This window comes from Balaenoptera borealis, assembly GCF_965194805.1.
Source record: "Balaenoptera borealis genome assembly, chromosome: 13".
Lineage (NCBI taxonomy): Eukaryota > Metazoa > Chordata > Mammalia > Artiodactyla > Balaenopteridae > Balaenoptera > Balaenoptera borealis.
Genome location: NC_138870.1, coordinates 60,062,426 through 60,084,454, shown reverse-complemented (window position 1 = coordinate 60,084,454; position 22,029 = coordinate 60,062,426). Strand labels below are relative to the sequence as shown.

Here is a 22,029-nt window from a genome sequence, read left to right as displayed (position 1 = left end):
TGTGACCACCTAGAGGGGTGGGATGGGGAGGGTGGGAGGGAGGGAGATGCAAGAGGGAAGAGATATGGGAACATATGTATATGTATAACTGATTCACTTTGTTATAAAAGCAGAAACTAACACACCATTGTAAAGCAATTATACTTCAATAAAGATGTTTAAAAAAAAAAAAAAGTCACTTTCTTCAGCTGTAGGATCACATAGTTCCCATTGTCTTTCCTGAGAGCTGTGAAATTGAGTTTGGCTTTGGCGGAGTGGATCTCTGTAACATTTCATTAGGTGTGTTCTTTAGAAATAATATTCATGTTTTCATATTGCTGACAATGTACCTATATGACACACATGTACCACTCAGTGGGCTTCCTGGTATAATTCTGGAGTGGAGAATAACAGTGCATTGCATTTTTTTTTTTTTTTAATTTATTAATTAATTTATTTATTTATGGCTGTGTTGGGTCTTCGTTTCCGTGCGAGGGCTTTCTCCAGTTGCGGCAAGTGGGGGCCACTCTTCATCGTGGTGCGCGGGCCTCTCACTATCGCGGCCTCTCTTGTTGCGGAGCACAGGCTCCAGACGCGCAGGCTCAGCGATTGTGGCTCATGGGCCTAGTCGCTCCGTGGCATGTGGGATCTTCCCAGACCAGGGCTCGAACCCGTGTCCCCTGCATTGGCAGGCAGACTCTCAACCACTGCGCCACCAGGGAAGCCCCATTGCATTTTCAGGTTATGTCACTTGCTACTTTTGATCCAGCTGTGAATTCTGCAGGAGGAAAGAAGAAATTTTCATTAACAATAAATGCCGTTTTCAATAAATATTTTTAGGACTCATTAAAAGCAAAACACTGAACTAAGAAAAGGAGATGGCAGAAAAATATTATTCACATAAAATAAATGTGCTAATTGGCAAGAGTGGTTCAACAGGACTTCTCTGCTCTCCAGACACTTTGAACTTTGCCCATTTTTTCCTTGGCAGTGCAGTATAAAAATGGATTCTGTGAGCCTCTCAATGACATTTTTTTAGATTCTAAGACATATTGCATTTAGATTTGTGATCTGCAAGAATTCCATCTGTACCATTCACTGGAGACAGTGCCACTGATGATGATTCCAAATGGTCTACTTTTATTATTTATTTACCTGGCTAATAAAAACGAATTAAACTGAAAGAATAGTTTAACTTGATTTGGAGAATTCAGTCAGTTATTTTATGTCTTAGAGTGGTTTGTGTGGAACGAAAAATGGTCCACATTTTGTATAGAAATAGTTCATTTTTTTTTCCGTTCCCGAATCCACCTCAGAGATTTTTAAAGAAACTACTGCCAAAGGACCCTCTTACCAGGTGAGTGGTAGAGGTAAATAGCATAATAAAACCTACAATTATTTTAAATCAATTACTTTTTGCCTTTATCCTAACCCAAGTTAATAATGTCAATTAACTTAATGAGTCAACATTGTACCACTTTCTAGATGCTGGGATTCTTTGAGGGCCGGCCCCCATGAGAATGAAACACAAGTTGCTGGCTCAACCTTGGAGGACCAATTATGTAGATTCAGTTGGTGGCTATTGTCATGGCCACTTAAGTGTCAAGGCTTTTGATATCCATTTGTAACCATAACCTTACATTTAAAAACACTACTACTTTCTTTGGCAGCCATCCTAACCTAATTAGGAACTAACGCAGACTTGTACATTTCTTGTAAACACATCCCGGACCATAGCATCTGGCCAGGGCTAGAGCATGATTGGAGCTTGATTGAGGGGTTTATCTTTTTCCTCCTTCCTATAATGCTCTCACCGGTCTGGACTATATTCAGCAGAGCTGCTTTTCCTTTTATTTCCCAGTTTTGACATTTTAAATTGATTTACGCTCTTGTTCTCATTCTCTTGCTCTCAGTCCTCTTTGGCTTTGCTTTCCCCCACCCCCCTACTATTTTGTTTTGCTCTTTTTAAAAATTGTTACAATTTTATCTTTTAAATATTAACAGAAGAACTGGTCTGACAGTGAGGAACAAGACTTAATGATGACATCAGGGATGATTGTATTTTTTAAAATGAGAATTGTATATTATAAGTTTGATAATTTTTTAAAAACTTATTTTGAGAGGAGGGCCGCTCTGTTTCCTGGATGGTTCTAGCAGTAGTTTGCCGTCCGATGAGCACACAGAATAAGATACCTATTCTGATGTAAGCCGTGGTGAAATGAGCACTTTTGAGTCAGGGCATACAGTTCTACCCTAGAGATGAGTTTTGGTGGACCATGTAAATATTTTACATATTGCAGATCACCAGTGATAAGGACATAGTCACCAATCTGGGTTGTAAAAAGTAGTAATAGTATTAATAGCTAATTTTATGTGTCCACTATGTGTCAGGTTCTGGGCCAAGTACTTGACCTATTTTTCATATAATCTTCACAACAACCCTATGGATATGAAAATCATTTTCATCACCATTTTGAGATGAAACTGAATCTCAAGGAAGTTATGTAGCTTTCATATAATCATGCAGCCAGTAAGTCTGATTTCAAAACCTATATTATCAGACACTACCTTTGACTGTCTCCCCATTAATTTGAATATAATTCTTTCTATAATCCTCTAGAAAAAGAGCATGAAAAATGGAATTGATAAGATAGAGATGAGCTAACATTATTCCTGTTAAATGTCTATCTGGACCTGGGCTAAGAAAAATCCTGTTGGGTACTGGTATTGTCTGTGCCTTGTATTACTCCCTGGGTGTACTAACAGGTTTTAGCAAATGCTAAGGGGCAATGTGGCTTTTCTTTCAAGATTTGTTACATTTCATCTGTAAAACTTGTTCTTTGAAACTAGTTCTTCTACCAACTTTGGAGACAGAGAAGTCTGTTCAGCACAGAAATGAGAATAACGTGCAAATAACACCATTTCCTGTGGCCCTTAATCTCTGGAGTGAGTTTTCAGCTAATTGGAGGTGATAAGTAATGGAGCTAAAATTATAATACAGTTATTTATTTATTTATTTTTTTAACAAATTTTTTTTTTAATTTTTATTTATTTGTTTATTTATTTATGGCTTGTGTTGGGTCTTCGTTTCTGTGCGAGGGCTTTCTCTAGTTGCGGCAAGTGGGGGCCACTCTTCATCGCGGTGCGCGGGCCTCTCACTATCGTGGCCTCTCTTGTTGCGGAGCACAGGCTCCAAACGCACAGGCTCAGCACTTGTGGCTCACGGGCCTAGCTGCTCCGCGGCATGTGGGATCTTCCCAGACCAGGGCTCGAACCCGTGTCCCCTGCATTGGCAGGCAGATTCTCAACCACTGCGCCACCAGGGAAGCCCTATAACACAGTTATTGAACTTCAAATGATGTTGAACTAGATGGTGTTGCTGTTGGCCAGATGATCCTCCAGGTTTTGGCTTTTAAGATGAAAATGCTGAAGAGTTGTTTAGAGATTTGATGTGAAAGTAATAAATGTGGAAAGTTAAAACCAGGGTTTTGTTGTTGTGATATTTACAGGATGAGATGCTCTAGTACAGATAATTAGGTATCTGGTCCTGCGTGCTGCTTGTGTGGTTTGGGAATGCCTGTGGGTACGAGGAACAAGTGGGGGCAAAGGAGAAAGCAGGAAAATAAGAGTTAAGAGAACAGAGCAGAAAAGGAAAGGATGGAAAGGGAAGGGTGACCTGGAAGGAAGTAAGATTGATGGAGTAACAGGAGACCAGTAGAAGAAAACTGTGTTCATGGTGGGAATAATTAACTGTTGTCTCAGGCAGATGCCAATGTCATGGTCTATAGTTAAATTCCTCTAAACACTGGTATGGGAGAATTTATTCTATCATTGAATGACTTCCATGATGGGATAACAAACCCCTTGAAGAGTGATTCTTTTTTTTCCCTTTTCTCTTGTATTAAACAAAAAGGAAGCATATGATACATGGCTGTTTGCCTCTTGCTTTTTACACTTCATCATATATCTTGGAGATTGTCTATCTCAGAACACTGAAGACCTCCTCAGTTTTTTTGTAAGTAACTTAGTATTCCTTTGGTGATATAGGCTGGTGCATATAATTAGTCCCCTGTGTTTTTTTTAATCTTTATCTTTTTCAAACAATGAGGCAATTACCAATATTGTACACACCATGCTGTGTGTGAGCAGGTTTATCTGTTGGACAAATTCCCGGACTCAGGATTACTAAGTTAACAAGTGAATGCCAAATTGACCTCCACTGAGTGTTACTATTTTGGGACTTCCAACAGCAGTGTATGACTATTCGGTAACCCACTGCATTAATACTGATGACAATAAACATTAAATGACTGCTTACTATATGCCGTATTTTGTGCTAAGAGCTTTAAATGTATTATTGTATTTAATGTACCCTGAGTTAGGTAGTATTATCTCTATACATAAGGAAAATGAGACACAGAGAAACAAGTAACTTGAACAGAATTGAAGACATTTCAAACTCTGGTAGCCTGACCTCAGAACTTACATTCTCACTGTCACAATCTGCTATTCCACTGAAACTGGGCAGGTCACCAATGGCTATTTGTTTCCAAATCTAACAGTTCTCAGTCCTTATCTTTATCTTTTTCAGCTTCCTGGCTGCATTCAATGCAAGGGACTAAGTCTTTGAAGAGTTACTCCTTAATTACCCCTCATTATGGGTGTTTTAGGCCTTTTCTACAAGTAAAAGAGAAAATAAAACATATGTCATTTCCAAAATTATTTAGGAAGAAAATGTCATATGTCAGTTCAGACTTGATGAAAACACCCTTGAATAAAAATTAAAGTGTCAACAAGAGGTCTTAAAAAGGTTCTGCCATTTAATAATAATGTTAGAAATTTGTAAAAGTCTCTACTAAAGCTAAGATTTTAAAATTTGGAAATATCTTATTTTAATGATTTACATAGTTGGAGGAAATTTTCTTTAGCATTCTTAAATATTTATACTTTGTTGTTCATATAATTACTTAAGCAATATTTATTTGTAAGAGTAAAAATTTTGACACTATACATCAACTTTCTGGCCTGGCCTTGAGAATTCAGGGTAATAAGTAGGATAATAAATTACACTATCTCTGACCCTGATTTAGTCTTGGATAAAAGAGAATATGTGGATAAATATGCATATATTGATATTTTTTAGTTCCATGATTAGGTGGAAGGTAGAGGAAAGTAGAAAATCTAGTTCTCAACTAAACCATATGTTAACTGGTAATTAAAAATTGCTCAACATCACTAATCATCAGAGAAATGCAAATCAAAACCACAATGAGATATCACCTCACACCAGTTAGAATTGCTATCATCAAAAAGACAAGAGATAACAAGTGTTGGTGAGGGTGTAGAGAAAAGGGAACACTTTTGTACTGTTCTTGGGGATCTAAATTGATATAGCCACTATGAAAAATAGTATGGAGGTTCCTCGAAAGATTAAAAACAGACCTACCATATGTTCCAGCAATCCCACTTCTGTGTATATCGCCAAAGAAATTGAAATCAGGATCTCGTAGAGATATTTGCACTCCCATGTTCATTGCAGTGTTACTCACGATAGCCAAGATATAGAAACAACCTAAGTGTCTGTCAACAGATGGAACAGATCAAGATAATGTGATACACACAGACACATGCACACGCATGCACAATGGAATTATTCAACCATAAGAAGGAAATCCTGCCACTTGTGACAACATGGATGGACTTTGAGGACATTATGCTAAGTAGAATAAGTCAGACAGAGAAGGACAAATACTGTATGATCTCATTTATGTGTGGAATCCAAAAAAAAACAAAGTCCTGGAAACAGAGAGTAGAGTGCTGGTTATCAGGGGTTATGGGGTGGGGAAAATGGGGAGATATTTGGTTAAAGGATACAGACTTCCAGCTATAAGATGAACAAGCTTGGGGATCTAATATGCAGGATAGTGATTATAGCTAATAATACTGTACGAATGTTGCTAAGACAGTAGATCTTAGATGTTCTCACCAAAAAAAAAAAGAAAGAGAGAGATATGTGATAGAATGGAGGTGATAGTTAATACCATGGTGGTAACTTGTAAATTTATAAGTGTAATTTATGTTGCAATTTATAAATGTATCAAATGAACGTGTTGTACACCTTAAACTTACACAATGCTTTGTGTCAATTATATCTCAGTAAAGTCAGAAAATATATTTCCAGGAGAAAAAACCTAAAAAATTGACTGTAGTTTTGAACTAATTGTTCCTTTTCTTCATTTCTGAGAAGGCAATTGAACTCCTCTTGAAAATGTAAAATATGCTTTAGTTAGTTGCTGAGAGTATCTGACCTCTCAGTTTCACCCCTGCCCTTCTCTATCCTCCTCTCCATTTTGGGGGCTGAAAGCCGGCACACCACTTTCCCTGGATTCCCTGGTCAGTTGCCTTCCTATTAAGTTCTGCTAATGGGAGACACTGGCAAGTGATTAGGAGTTGGGAAGAGGGCAGGAGCCATGTTCTTCCTCCTGGCATCTGGCAGCTGCGTCTGGCGGTAGATAGACGTCACTAGACAGCGTGGGCTCTGGATTCTTGCTCCAATGGCAGCTACGGTGGGTGTTTGAAGAGGCACTGGCACCAGGAGCCCCAGTGGAGCATTGCTAGTAGGGGTCCTCAGCAGCCTCAGATGCCCACACTCTGGGTTCTGGTAATACCATTTCCTCTTTCACTCCTCTGGTCCTAGTGGCTCCCTGCAGTTACTGATTTTGGAGTGAACTTCTCTCTTCTGGCTCATGGAGCTCTTCCAGCATTTTTGTGACTGGTTTCCTGTATTAAATTCTCTCTGTTTGAAATGCACAGAGTGGTTTCTCTTATCCTGACTGGACACTGACTGATACAGTTTATGAAAGTTTTTCTCTAGTCCAGAAACTAGAGCTTATTTCCTTTAAGGTGATGGTACCCAGATAGGATGGTGTCAAATTTTTATGGCAATGGAGATATTTATGGTACAACTACACGCACGCCAAAGCAAGTGACTGTAAAGCTAAAGTGAAAAGAATCACAGTCTTCTCGTGCTGTTCCTGTGTGTGTGCCAGTGCCCCGCTCCTGTCACTACATTTTTGGATTGAACTTCCAGCAACTGGTAAAATCTTTTATACTGCACAAATATGGCGTTCTTTTTCCCCCTTATCTGAAGGGCAATAAAGTTGGGAGAAAAAAAGACTATTAAGAGTCATATTAATTTCTACCTTTTGTGGCCACATGTCTTATTATAGGAGCTCATCAAAATTATTGTATAAAAGGATTGTCAACCAGTTTGTAAATGTGTGTATATAAGAAGTTATTGATAAACTTTTAAGGCAGACATTTGTCTCACTTTTGATTTTATTGTATTTTATGAAATAAGTGGTCCATTCCTGGGCTACAAACTATTATGGGTCCATTAGAAGATAAGACACTTACATCAGAAGGCAAATCAAGTACATCATTAAGCATACAGAATTAGTTAACTAGTTATTATTACTGTAATAAGACTTTCCTGATGAAGGAAGCAGTGTATTGACTTATTTTAAGGAGCACTTCCCAAGAAGACTTTAATAAAAGGTTCAAATTTAGTGCTCCCTTCTCTATAGTTTCATATCATTTTGCATATACTGTGATATAGAATTTAAGGATAATATGATATATAATAATATGATAATATAAATAAGAATTAGTTGATTGTGACTTTGTCTTCCTAATTTATTATGGCATCTTTGAAGTTTACCTGTGGCCTAATGATAATAACAATTTTTAAAAATTATTTATCTTTAGGAACCCTATTAGCATATTCTAAATACTTGTTAAATAAATGTTGCATGAACATATAAAGATAAGTTAGATTCTCATTGTTTTTGAGGGAGTGGAAAACTAGTTAAGGTTTAAATAAGTGTAGGAGAATAAAACTAATGATTTCTATAAAGAACAACTCAAGGAGAGTTTATTTAAAAAATGAACTATTTACAAGGGATAGCACAGGGACTAAGGGCTAATATCAGCTCAATTCTTACCACTCATAGGCACAAAGAGATGAAGCAGAGAGCAGTTATTGGAATTAGAAAGAACCACAAAGGAGAGAGAATTATCTTGAGTTGTGTTGAGCAGACCAATGAACTTTGGTGGATGGGCAGGCCAATTCAAGGCAACCTAGCAGAAGGGAGGCAAAGGAATAAATATTTTGACCTAAATTTACCCCTTCCATTTGATTTCTTGGGTGCTCACCATTGATTGAGCCCAACCAGAACCCAGAGGATGGGGAAATCCTGTTGATGTGGTTGGTCCAGGTCAGACTCCAAAGTCACAGAGCAGGGTGCAGAAGTATGGCGAGTGGAATGGAAGATTATATACAACTGTAGCTTTCTTTCAAAAGATTTCTCTTTTGGTCCACTGAAGGAAAGGATTTCTAAAAGACATACATGAAAAGAGAGACATAGGGTATTTATTTGAATGGAAATATCTCTCTCTATAGCATTGCCACCTATTCTGAGGCTACTTAACGATTTTTTCATTTTAAGAATTATTTCAGACCTATATAAGAAGGTTTATATAGAGAGCACCGTCATATACCTATCATCCAGCCTAATAACACATTAAGAAAAACAGATGGAAGCCCCTTGGGTATTCTCCTCATTCACTTTCCCTTCCACCTCCATGGAGGTAACCAGCATCTGGAATCTGGTGGTTATCATTCTCATTCATGTCTAGAAATGTTACCATATATTTTTACCTACCCCCAAATTTATAGAATTATTGTTGAATTGGTTTATAGTCTCAGTTATGCAGGATGAATAAGTTCTAGAGATCTGCTGTACAGCATAGTACCTACAGTTAACAAGACTGTATTGTGCACTTAGATATTTGTTAAGAGGGTAGATTTTGTGTTGTGTTCTTTCTTACCACAAAAGGAAGGAAGGAAGGCAGATGGAAACTTTTGAAAGTGGGGACATATCTATTACTTTGATGTGGTGATAGTTTCACAGGTGTGTGCATATGTCCAAACTCATTAAAATATACACATTAAATATGTGCAGCTTTTTGTTTTTGGCCTTGCCACGTGGCTTGTGGGATCTCAGTTCCCCCACCAGGGACTGAACCCAAGGCTGCAGCAGTCAAAGCCCGGAATCCTAACCACTAGGCCACCAGGGAACTCCCATGTGGAGCTTTTTATATAGCAATTATACCTCAATAAAGCTGTTAGAAAACTATAGAAATGATACCACACTGCATGTATCATTCTGCAACTTGATTTTTTCACTCAATATTTTTATTTTTGGGGATCTCCTCAGGTTGATACATTTAGCACTATTTCTTTTTCATTCAGTTTCATTGTTCTACAGTATTCTATGACTTAATGACACGACTTCACTTTCTGTTTTCAACATTAGAACCCTATGATTTTAAAATTCAGAATCTTTACTGTAGCTATGCCTTTGTATTTTCTTAATATTAGTTCCTTTCCTTCTCAGGTTGCATTCTGCAGTAGTGAAGATTAGTGAATCCCAGTAATTTTCTTCTTTTAAGTTACTCCATGACAGGGGAAGCCCTAGGTAAATTTTATCTTCCACTGTCTTTATCGTGATTTGCAACCTCAAATGTGTTAACCTGTGCAAAGTGCTTGGAAGGGAATGAAGCACAGAGTAAGTGCTGGAGAAGTATCATCTGAGGAGCTCTGGGAGCATTAGGGTAAGAAACCAGACTGTCTCGGTGTGACTCTCAGCTGTGCTACTTGGTACCTGTATGTGACTTTGGGCAAGTTACTCAGCCTTTCTGTGCTTCAATTCCCTGATCTGTAAAATGGGGGTATAATAATAGTCCCTACCTCATAGGGCTGTCTTGAGGACTAAATGAATAAATGAGAATATGCAGAGAACACAGAACATACCCAGCCAGTAGTAAGTTGTTTTTGTTATTTCAGGTTCCTCGTGCCCTCACTCCAGGCATTGTGTACTCTGGTCCCTGCTCTCTCTTCCGTCTCGGAACCTGGATACTCCAGCTCTTGCCAAGGTGCTGGTGAGTTGCTACATTGCTCCTTTCAGAGGTATTTCCCTTTAAGACACTCATGCTGAATGAGCCTGATGGTGAGCGCACCTTCCTGGTGCCACACTTCTATTTCCATCTGGTCTAGACCATCTGCATCCATTCATCTTCCTTCGCAAGGTGTTATGACACAGAGACTTTCAAATATACATTGTTTTCCTTTCTACACGAATGTACATTTTTGTTGAAAAAGCTGCTAGGAGCTGAACTGGTGACATGACTTAAACTTTGAAAAGTGTTTTTCCTTTCCTTTCAGCTTAATGCTTCTTACTCATGCCACGTTTCTTTCCTCTAGCTGGAGGTAGGGGGCGGGAACAATGGTCTGAGCCTTGTTTGGTAGGAAATCCAGTCTTTCTCACCTCATTGAGTTTTTCCCAAGAAGTCTGACAGGGTCTCACACATAATTAGAGCTGTGGCCTCTCCATCTGATGCTGTCTGCTTTTGCATTGCTGTTCCACGAACCTTTTGTTTCAGTGAGTCACTGATCTGCTGCCGCCCTCATTGCCCATTTACTGTTAATCTTTAGGCACTCTGCTCCCCTCCCGCTAGGCTCAGACCCAGGCATGGACCCAGATCGAACACAGTCCCTGGAACCCATCTTCCTTGAAGCTCAATCTGCCCACTTGGTCAGGCTGTTGTCTCCATTTGGGCAATTTTTGTTTTTGTTTTTGTTTTCAATGCTGGACTTTCTCTTCCCTCAGTCTGGTTTCTTTCAGGGAACCCTTGTACCATATAATGGGCACATGTCCAAACTCCAATTGCTGGTCAGGTTTCAGTTCTTTCCTACAGAGCTCCGGGGCCTATGCAGAGTAGGGTCCCTGGCCATTCCATGTCAGGAAACAGTCTGACCTGCTTGGAGCACACAGGAGGCATCTAGGGGTGGGGTGGCCTGCCTCTTCAAGTCATCCTGAAGGACCGCTCTTTGTACCCAAGATAATATCAGCTGCTTGAGTTTCTAGGTGGATATGGCAGTCACTTTATAAGCAGAAAGCCCAGAACCTGTAAAGCTTTAAAAAATGACAGTTATTTGAGTATTGAAATAAGAGTGTTCTTGTGAAACCACAAGAATGTAAAATATCAGCGATGGAAAAATTTAAAATCCTAGACAATGTTCCGTCTGTAGGGTATGAAAGGATTATGGGAGTCTTTATGATTGACAAGTATCTAAAGAAACTGATATAACACGGTTCCCTTCATAATGTTGCATATTAACCAAGTACTGTTTTGTACCACAAACATTGTTGAGACTAGAACTGCCCATTGCCAGGCTGTGTTCTGTAAAGCAGGCTATGGTGATGAACACAGGGAAGCTCCCTGCTCTCATGGAGCTTATGTTCTAGAAGTTTTGGATTTGATTAGACTATATTCTAGGAGATTTGGGAATCTAGTCATTTTATATGCAGAAAAGGTGGCTCTTCCTAGTATGAAAGCATATATTATGAGAGACAGAACTGTCTGTTTGAGGATAAGGGGAAAAATGAATGTTCAGAAAATAGTGAAGACGTCAGATGTGAGTATAATTAAAATATAATATGAAAAATGCTATGGTGGCATATAAACAAGATATACCTTAGAATAATGGGCATTAATCAGATTTCACAAGAGGGTAAATTTAGGCTTTAATAACAACCTAATAAACGAGTTTCAGGAAACAGCACCAAGCTGGACCAGACGAGAGACTTCCCTAGCTGAGAATCAAGGAGACATGCAGGAGGTAATTACAGGATAGCTCAGGACATCTGAAATATAAGAGAGGAGTCTCAGAGCAGATATGGGTAGACCTTTCTCCCTGAGGGTCAGAGGTGGAGGCAGGTCAGACAGCGGTTATAATATCTGGGAGAATGGTGGAGGCATGTCTAATATAATAAAATAGCCAGAAGCCCAGATTCATAGCTTGAGAAGCTCTGCTTTCTGGTTAGGTTTTTGCATCATTGTGAAATAGAAATAACAGGTTATTAAAATAATTCAAATTCCTACTAAAAGGAAGTCTCAATAACAGAAATCTCTTGCAATTCAAAGTTTATTATATGAAAATTATACAATAATTGGTAGGATAACATATGGTTCCTTTTCCCAATTTCCACTTAAGAAAAGGAACAGACTTTAGTCACGTTAGATGGGGTTAGAATAGGGCAGGAAAACTTTATTCTCCTCCAGAATACTCTCAATTTAGTTGTAATAATAATGTCTTTCATATAGAAAGATGAAACTTTTGAACCACCATTAAGAGGGAATATCTTTCGAGGGTTCCCTTAACTACCCCCTCAAAGGTGAGGTAATTGGATTGGTGCCCTGGTCTCACCTGATCACTCAATAGCTAACATGCTGGCTACCAAATATATGTGTGCAAGGTACTAGGAACATAAAGAGGCATGAGATGTGATGTATATTCCCAGCCTTCATAGAACTTAAAATCTTGAGAGAAAGACACAAGAAAAAGCAACACCAGGTAGGATAGCATTAAGGTATAGACTAAGGTCTTGGATCAGAAACCAGCTGTGTTGCCCATACACAAACCTGGAACCTTGATAGAAGAAGAATGTGTAAGCAACTGAGGCTAGACATTTCTCCAAACAATTTCTCAGGACAATTCTCTAAAAATAAATTTCCAAAAAGTCAATATGTCGAAATTGATGAATTATGGAAGATTTTTTTCAAAGTTTTAGTTTTGTTATAGTCTTTCCACCTTTTACTAAGGATTTATCTGTCCAATTTAGCTGGATGCTAATTTCACACGTATTTTACACTCCATATGCCTAGTATTTTTCAAATGCTTAATGCTTTATCTGTGAATGTGTGGTCTTTTAAAAAATATCCGGTTTATTGCTGGACAGTTTAAGGCTCATCTGTTATTGGGACTTAAGGGTTTATTTTCTTTCAGATCCCTCCTATTCCTCTTGAGATCTAAGTAAAGAAAGGGGAAGCCCAAATGGGAAAGGGAAACCTATTTGAAGCCATGAAAACACAGACATTACTGAATTGTTTCAGCAATGTTTTATTGTCAGAAAAAGATTCAAAAGATAAATCAGTATGGGCTGCCTGGGGATTATGTTATGGGAATTTTGATTATCAAATAACTAAGATTTACTCCAAGAGGCATATTTGTAGTCATTCCTTGCTAGGGATAAAAGAGGGTGATGTAAGCTTCAAGAGTAAAGTAATGTGTGATATATTTTGGAAGAAATAACTGGAAAAAAATAACAAGAACTTCTGGCTTGATGTTCCAGGAATACAGCTAAGCAGACCAAGATTTTATTAAAAAAGAAAAATTGCATATTACAGAAACGAGAAGACAATGTTGCATGGGTAAAAAGGCACTGTGATGTTTTAAGCTGGATGAATAAAATAGAAGATGACAATGGAAATATGAATAGGAGGCATAGAAATGGGGGCTAGAAAAAGCCAGATGTACAAATATTTTTTCTGGGAGCAGAGAGAAGTTCATGTTGATAAATGAAACCACTGTGAACCTGCCTTATAATTGAACGTGTGAATTTTGAGGAGTTGGTTGACTTTTGCTCACATGGTTAGAATACTGGGAAAGTTGCATTTAAAATTTTTTTTAAAATTTTATATCGTAGCGTAGTTGACTAAGAATGTTGTGTTAGTTTCAGGTGTACAGCAAAGTGATTCAGTTATATATGTATACATGTATCCATTCTTTTTCAAATTGTTTTCCCATTTAGGTTATTACAGAATATTGAGTAGAGTTCCCTGTGCTATACAGTAGGTCCTTGTTGGTTATCTGTTTTAAATATAGTAATGTGTACATGTCAAGTCAGACAGGGAAAGTTGCATTTAATGAAGAGATAAAAAATCTTGATTTGAGGAGGAACATATTTTTTCTAGGCTTTTAACGTATTTGAATAGAAAACATAAGATAAAGAGAAGATGAAAAAATTAGAGGTAACCAGATTTGATCCTGCCTGTATTTTGTAGAAGCAGAGAAAAGATCTCTTGAGGGAAAAAGAAAATATTTTTATTAATTAAAGAGAGAACACTTATTCAGAGGGATTGGAGAACAGAAGGTATAGGAAAAAATTTCCCTGTGTGATGCATCAACCTGATTCTTATTTTGTGACCACTAACCTGTTAGAAGGTACTATCTGCTTAACATGCTTTTACTTTTTAATTTTATTTTTAGCTGTTAGAAGAACCAAAAGGACATTGCTATGATTCAACACTGCTGGCAACATTATGTTGGGACATAAATTCCAAGAACTGTATTATATAGAGTAAGGGCAAGATTGTATGAGAGTAAGATAAGATAGGGAAAGAAGAGAGGAATAATGAAAACGGACACCATAACCATGTTCAGAAGAGAACAATGAAAGTAGAGTGGAGCCCTGGGGAAAGTGCTCTGGCTGAGGCCCAAATCGTCAGAGAAAGGCTTTCGAAAATTAGAGAATTCATAGAGAATGTGTCAAGTCTTATTTGATACCCCAATGTGTATTGGTCCGGTGGGGAGTAGAAAGTTGAAGCATCTTTGTATTTAGAGAGAAGAGCCCATGATCGTGTGCTTCCTGTCTAACTTCCTTCCCTTTAAGTGTGTCATTTTGTCCCCTTCAGTGTTATGTGGGATCCCAGGTCAGTAGGTCACAGATTCTGTAAGCCTGTGGAGAACAGTGCAGGCAAGAAAGGCAAACCCATATTAGGAATATGTGTGGATTTCAGTCTAGGTAAATTACTGCATTTTCCAGGGTGAAAAGAGTCTAGTGTAATCAACTTGACACCAAGTTGGTCTGGAGAGCTGGTGCCATATTGGCTGCTCAGAATTTGTCTCTGTTGCTGGCAGGTTTGGACGTTCAGCAGAAGCAAAATTGAAATCAGCTCTGGAGAGTGGGAGCCCATGCAGTTAGGCTCATGCCCCCGTCTGGATCACCGTGGCTGTCCTGTTCATGTCCACATTGTGCCAAGACGGGACAGAGGCTGCTGATGGCCCCTGGCAGTCATTCTGTCTACTTCTTGTTTATTGTCTTCTCTGCGATAGGTGTTCTCTGATGGATAAAATGCAGTACGTTTCCCCACTCTCACAGGGTGCCTCCGTATATGCCTTTCCAGACATTTGTGTCTTCAATCTTACGATTTATTCTTTAAGCCATATTTATTCTTGACTCAAACCCTTCTGTCTCCACACAAAGTGGATGACCAGGTGGACTGCCTAAAGCCCTATGTATTGAGAGGATTTCCCTCCCTGCTTCCTTTCAGGGCTGCTCTGAATTGGGCTGTACAGCGGCAACCGTCTATTTTCGGCTTATACTCACATATGGAGTTGATCAGGCTGTGAAACAAACTTGGCCATTTCCCTCCTCCATTAGCTGATCATAGTGGACTCCCCGTGGAGCCATAGATATGAGCTGGGAGAGAGGTACTGGTGTGATGGTGGTAGATAACACGAGGGTCTGGGGCAGCTGCTATGCAGCTTATTTACACCTGATCCCAAATGTACCATTTGCATCTTATGGGATGCTGCTGGGCCCACCCGACCTATGGTTTGGTGGGTCCGGTAGAACTCAGCTTGTGGTGGACATGCATGTCCCATATAGTCTGTCACATGTCTTCTGTGAGAGAAGAATCTCTTAATTCACTTAAGTTTCTGTACTTGGGTCTTTTATCAGCAGCTGAATACAATTTCTAACTGACACAAAACTTTATATCTCACAACATGATACTCGAACTGTGTTGTGTAAGCTAGTGTCAGTCCCGGACTTTGCTAGCAGTGGCAATAAAATCAGAAACTAGCGCCAGAATATAGACCAATTTCTTCACTAAACACACTGTTCAATTCAACTAATTTTTTTTGGGGGGGGTTGCAAGATGTTCTCAATCAATGAAGCAGTATGATGATTTATTTTCTGGTGTAAGCCCTTTATCTCATGACGGACTGGTAGCAAAGAGTTTGTATACTGCCACCTTAAGAAGCACCGATCTAAGAGATACATCCCAAAGTGTAATTTTGAGACAGATGCACTGGGAGATAAACATTCAATTGTTGATTCCATTTTGAAATTTAAACCTGTCATTATTGACTGGGACTACTGAGAAATCTTTTTTTTTTTTTTCATAAATTTATTTATTTATATTTATTTTTGGCTGTGTTGGGTCTTCGTTTCTGTGCGAGGGCTTTCTCCAGTTGCGGCGAGCGGGGGCCACTCTTCATCGCGGTGCGCGGGTCTCTCACTGTCGTGGCCTCTCCCGTTGTGGAGCACAGGCTCCAGACGCGCAGGCTCAGTAGTTGTGGCTCACGGGCTTAGTCGCTCCGCGGCATGTGGGATCTTCCCAGACCAGGGCTCGAACCCGTGTTCCCTGCGTTGGCAGGCAGATTCTTAACCACTGCGCCACCAGGGAAGCCCGAGAAATCTTCTTTTAAGGAATCCCTTAACTACCTCACTTGGAAGCATGATAGTGAAAAATTATTACACGTGATTTGGTTTCACAGACTTCTGTAATCACAGCAGTGTCTGACATTTTGTTTACTTGAAAGCAAAATAAAAACTTTTCATTACATGCTTCTTAGTATGCCATTTGTCTGACAGCAAACTTTGCATACCACAAAGCAGTTGTTTTACACGTAGATTCGGCTTCAGTTTCAGAGTGGAGATCGAATTACATGGTTTGCCAATACATGTAGTAAGTGCTAAATATATGGCAGCTATTATTCTTATTTGAACTTGGGTTAGTTCAACACTATTCGACCCCCATCCCCCAGATCCTACTGTGTTTATCAGAATGTATTTTGTATGGATGGAAATAAATGGACAGACCTGCGTAAACCTTTAAGGACTGTCTTTATTACTGCTAAAATTACTTAGCTAAGCCCCAACCTGAACCACTACACTTCTATCTTTATCTGTAGAAAACCATGGAATAAACACCAATAGCTACTCACTGCTCTAGCTCCCATAACTCTTTCAACTTTCTAGTGAGGGTTAAAATGCTCTATTTCAAGATCATATTATTCTTGGGAAGCACTTACTCTGACTGTATGCACAACTTTTCTTTCCATATGAATTCAATTGGCATTAATTCCATTAGAAATTCTGCCGTAGAAAATCTTTCCTCATTGCCAAATGATCGAATGGTATGATTCTTATCATCTTTTTAGTCTAATGAGGTCAGCCTTCTGGATGTGGTAAGGATAATGCTTTCTTAACTACAGAACTCAATTTCCCTAGTCTGCCTTTCAAGGAAATGTACTCTTTGAAGAAATTCTATGGCCAAGTAGAAGACATTTCTAGCTAAGTCATCTGCAAATCAGCGGAGCATGCTCATATAAAGAGGGACAATAGCTAGAATTTCTACTTTTGAACAAAAATGGTCTGTGACAACTGGATATGACCAGGTTAGCATCTTAAATTTTTATGGGATTAGAAAGGGAAGAAACTAATTTTTCTTCTCAACAGTGACTGAAACTGAAAAAACAAAAAAACAGGAAAGAGAGAAGGTCCAGGTGGGAGAGGGGTGTTGGAGAGGGTGGAATGCAACCGAGGAAAGCATCACCGGTGGGACTCGGAATGGCTCAGGTTTCCTTCCCTTTTTAGGTCAGCCCTTGGGGGGTGAATTATGTGCTCTCCTGTCTTGTGTTACTTCTCACTTTTCTTATTCTAAGGACTTAATGCATTTGTATTTAATTCGACTTATAGGAGAAGAAATCATGTCACTGTTCTATGCTTTAATTACCTCATAAGCATATCTGATACTAAAAATATTTAACAACTGGTATGGCATGGGCACTGACCAATTAGAAAAAACACTGTAATCAATCAGAAGGTTCATGAGCCACAAGTAGAGAGGCCATATAATTAACTGTCCAAATCAGGACACGGTGGAGGGTGAAATGAGCTTATTAAAAATTATACCAGGGGGCTTCCCTGGTGGCGCAGTGGTTGAGAATCTGCCTGCCAATGCAGGGGACACGGGTTCGAGCCCTGGTCCGGGAAGATCCCACATGCTGCGGAGCAACTAAGCCCGTGAGCTACAACTGCTGAGCCTGCGCGTCTGGAGCCTGTGCTCCGCAACAAGAGAGGCCGCGATAGTGAGAGGCCCGCGCACCGCGATGAAGAGTGGCCCCCGCTCGCCGCAACTGGAGAAAGCCCTCGCACAGAAACGAAGACCCAACACAGACATAAATAAATAAATAAATAAATTAATTAATTAATAAAAAATTTAAAATGCAAATCCCTCTGAAATTCTACCAAAACTTTAAAAAAAAAAAAAAATTATGCCAGAATGAGAGGCATAAACAGGGGCCATCCCAAGCAAATTTGGATGTGTGGTCACTCCAGTCATAAATAAAGAGTAATGTGTGTACTGGCTGAATAAAATTAAAATTTTGGCTTGGAGTCTTTTTCAAATCTGTAACATTTTATGTATCCATTGAACATATTTAGTCTTAAGAGTATTTGATACATTTGTCTAACACTGGTTTCTAGAGCACATTTCTAAAAGAATCCAGCCTACATGAGGGAGCAGCCTTTAGACACGCCTGCAGGAAGAGTGACAACAGGGTTTAGACTCTGCTAATACCCTAGGCAGATACACAGATTTACATGTAGCTATAGCTACAGATATAAACAGATACAGATATTCAAAACTATCATCATATTTTGTAATTTTTTTTTTATTATTTGGTTGCACCGGGTCTTAGTTGTGGCAGGCGGGCTCCTTAGTTGTGGTATGCAAACTCTTAGTTTCGGTATGCATGTGGGATCTAGTTCCCTGACCAGGAATTGAACCCGAGCCCCCTGCATTGGGATCGCGGAGTATTAACCACTGTGCCACCAGGGAAGTCCCTATCATGCTTTGGAGTGTTTACTGTTAGCCAGGCTTTTTCAGTTTTAGATGAATGCTGAAACTGATGATGAAATTGAGGTCAATTCAGGAAGGTAAATGGTGTGACCGCCGGACTCATAACCTCTTATCACTTGTATGTGATGGGATCGGAGCTATGTGAGAGCACCTCCTACTACCAAAGGCCTCCCTTATTGCTGATACTTTGCTTCCTTGCTTAGGGTCTTGTAGAGCAGGGGACAGACAAATAAATCTACCACTTATAATTCCATATAAAATTTGCTGTGATACATGCAAAGCAAATGAAATCATATGGGTAAGGGAAAACTTCCTGCTGAAGGACTGCTCGAGGTGAATTTTTAAGGATGGGTAGGAAATAACCAGAAGCAAAGGGATCTGTGTGTGCAAAGACACCCAGCACGAAACCCTGCATGACACGTTTGGGGAATAATAAGTATTTGGGGATAGTTGGAGGTGAAGCGGTGGTCTTCATGCTCAGTTGATTAAGGTGACAGCATTCTTTACATCTTCAGGAATCATTTCAAAAGGATTCCAGTGTAGTAACAATGTGATTTATTTGCACTTTAGGAAGAACTTTCTGGCAGAGGTGTGGCAGACAGATTAGTGAGAGGCCAGCTTGGTGGCAGAGAGATCAGTTAGGAATTATAGGAATTTAGATGAAACGTTATGGTTTTGAAAGACCATCCATCTCCCCCTTCCTTAGTTCCAAAGCACTCTGAGTCATAAATAAAGTGTGAAAATAGCAGAAGAATGAACAAGAACAGCCTAAGGATCTAGGTTATTAAGTGGAGGATAGATGCTTGGAAGCTTCAAAGGAGATGAAGAGATCAAGCAAATGGAAGATGAGAGGAAGGGAGGGAGGGAGGGAGGGAAAAAAGAGGGAGGAAGGGGGGGGAGGAAAAGAGAGGGGGGGGAGAGGGGGGGAGAGAGAGAGAGATAGAGAGAGAGAGAGAGAGAGAATCCCTCCTGTTGCTTACTTCCCATCTTTGCTCTACTTTTTGTTTCCTTTGCCCAACTCTGCCCTTGCCACTACTCTCAATAGTTTTTCCTTTGCTTCCTTCTCCTAAATATAACTACCTCAGTTTCTTTGTATTCTTAAAAAGGGAAGAGTACTGCAGTAAGACAAGTGAGATCAAACCAGAAAAGTCTTTGCCAAGTTGTGGACTTGTTGATAAGTTCTTCTTATCTCCTTTACTTCTTACCTTAGACGTCCTCCTTGTCATTGAAGAAGGTAGTAAGTGACATTGAGGCAAGGAAAGACCCAGAACATTCACTAATGAATGTTCAATCATTAGTGATTTAGTTAAACCCATTAACTTATGACTGATTCAGTGTCATGTGTATGAAGTGATTCACCCTGAACCACTTTAAAACTGCTTTTGCCCTTCTCTGTGCTTCTTGAATCATCTTCCTTCTCGCCTCATTGCTACGTAAGCTTTCCTCTCTGACTCTCATTGCTTGGGATTTTATCTATCACATTCCTACCTTTGCTCCCCGTTTAATGTAATGAAAGCTGCCACCTGTGCACTAGCCAGGCTGTTCTCTTTAGCACAGGAAGCAAAAGAGTCCACTTTTAAAAAAGAAAATAAGCTTTTACCCTAAATGTAGTGAAAATGTAATGCTTTACTATTTAGGTTGAAGTTAATGCAAATAAATAGAAGAGAGAAAGAGAATGAAGAATAAAGAAAGATAGAAGATTAAAAAAAAAAAAAAAGTAAGACTGCAGAAAGTGACCAGGAAATAGAGTAGTTTTGTTTGTACATTTATGTCTGTGTTTTTCTAACAGTTGTTGGAATTGCTCCATGTGGTTCTATTTATTCTATTAATAAAATCTGATGATTTAAGACATTAGAAATAGGGAATGGAAAAATAATGTATTTTCCAGCCAAACCAAACCCAGCCCTTAGCTCTTATTTTCTGAGGTTGGCCCCCTATAGACCTTACTTTTACCAACTGCTAGCATCACAGAAGCCACGAAAACCTCAGGTAAAAAAAAGAGCCCTAATGATTTTAAATTAAAGAAAATTCAAATTTGAGAACTAAATAACTTTTTGAATTATTATTGGGTATAGACTACTTACATTTCTAACCTTTCCTCTTGTTATACATTTAGGATAACATTCACCACACCAAAAAAAATCTAATTTAAGTGTTGGAAAGATTGAGCAAAACAAAAGTTCTAGGAATAAAAGCAGAAAATAAACACATCCTTTCATCTAAGTTTTGGACTCAAAAGACCCCACCATAAGGTAGAAATAATGTATGAGGGACTTTTTCATGCTTGACACATACTTTTAGTATAAGATTCTTCTGCAAGAAGCTTCTAAAGAGTAGAAATATTCATAAAACAGCTTATGTAAGTACCATATAACTAATCCATGAACAATTTAGTTCCACTCAGGCATTTAGAAGGTAAATGTTATCCATTTCTATATATTTAAAATTTTCAGCCAAAACTATTTTAGCCATATAACTTTACAGCATACAGAAAAAAAAAATACACATAAAAGTAAAAAATGTGTTTTGCAATGAATCTGCCACTGATATGATACGAGTGTGCAATTAAATGGGCCATGCTGGAGAAAGGAAAGATTGGCTACTGGGTGGATGCCAGTGGTATCCTTTGACGCTTCTTGGCCTCATGTGGTCCTGATCAGGCAGCAGGGATCTGGCAAACCCAGGCCAGGAAGGTAGAAAACAGAACAGATTTTACTTTCAATTATGGGGTTGAGAGGGAATGGGACATAGAACACACATTTGATCTGCTGTCAAATATTTTATTTCAAAGCCAAACGCTAAATTGTAGCATAGAATTGTTACTTTTAAAGACATTTTTTTCTTATTTGCTTATTCTGAACTTCACTGTGGCATTTCATGATGGTGTAGTGTAAGGAGTACTAAATTCAAAGCCTAAAAACCTGACCAGGTGTGGTTAGCTACGTGACCATGGGCTAGTTACTTAAGCACTCGAAACCTCTGTTTCCCTGTCTAGAAAATGACGTGATTGGCTTAGATGATTATAAATTGTATTGAGTGGCCCTTGGGTAAATCTGGCTTGCAGATGTACTTTTGGCCTTTGCAGTATCACAAGATGTGTTAACTAGTAACCAATATTAAAAAAGCAGGACATTTCACTAAAACATAGATTTCTGGCTTCTCTTGAAAAATTGGAAGGTCTGGTAACTCAGGACCCACAGTTTTATGGAGCAA

The 22,029-nt window shown here is 39.0% G+C and overlaps 1 protein-coding gene across 11 annotated transcripts in view; it reads left to right on the top strand.

The window, feature by feature from the left end:
- Positions 1-22,029, top strand: part of TSPAN8 (tetraspanin 8) — a 249,805-nt gene that overhangs the window by 116,365 nt on the left and 111,411 nt on the right. For 10 of the 11 annotated variants that reach the window (XM_082351728.1, XM_082351727.1, XM_082351725.1 and 7 more), the window contains exon 4: positions 9,887-10,009. The exons of the other annotated variant lie outside the window; for it this stretch is intronic. In XM_082351728.1, coding sequence (XP_082207854.1) covers positions 9,887-10,009 — 123 coding nt within the window. The remainder of the gene's footprint in view (positions 1-9,886; positions 10,010-22,029) is intronic. 11 annotated transcript variants of the gene reach the window in all.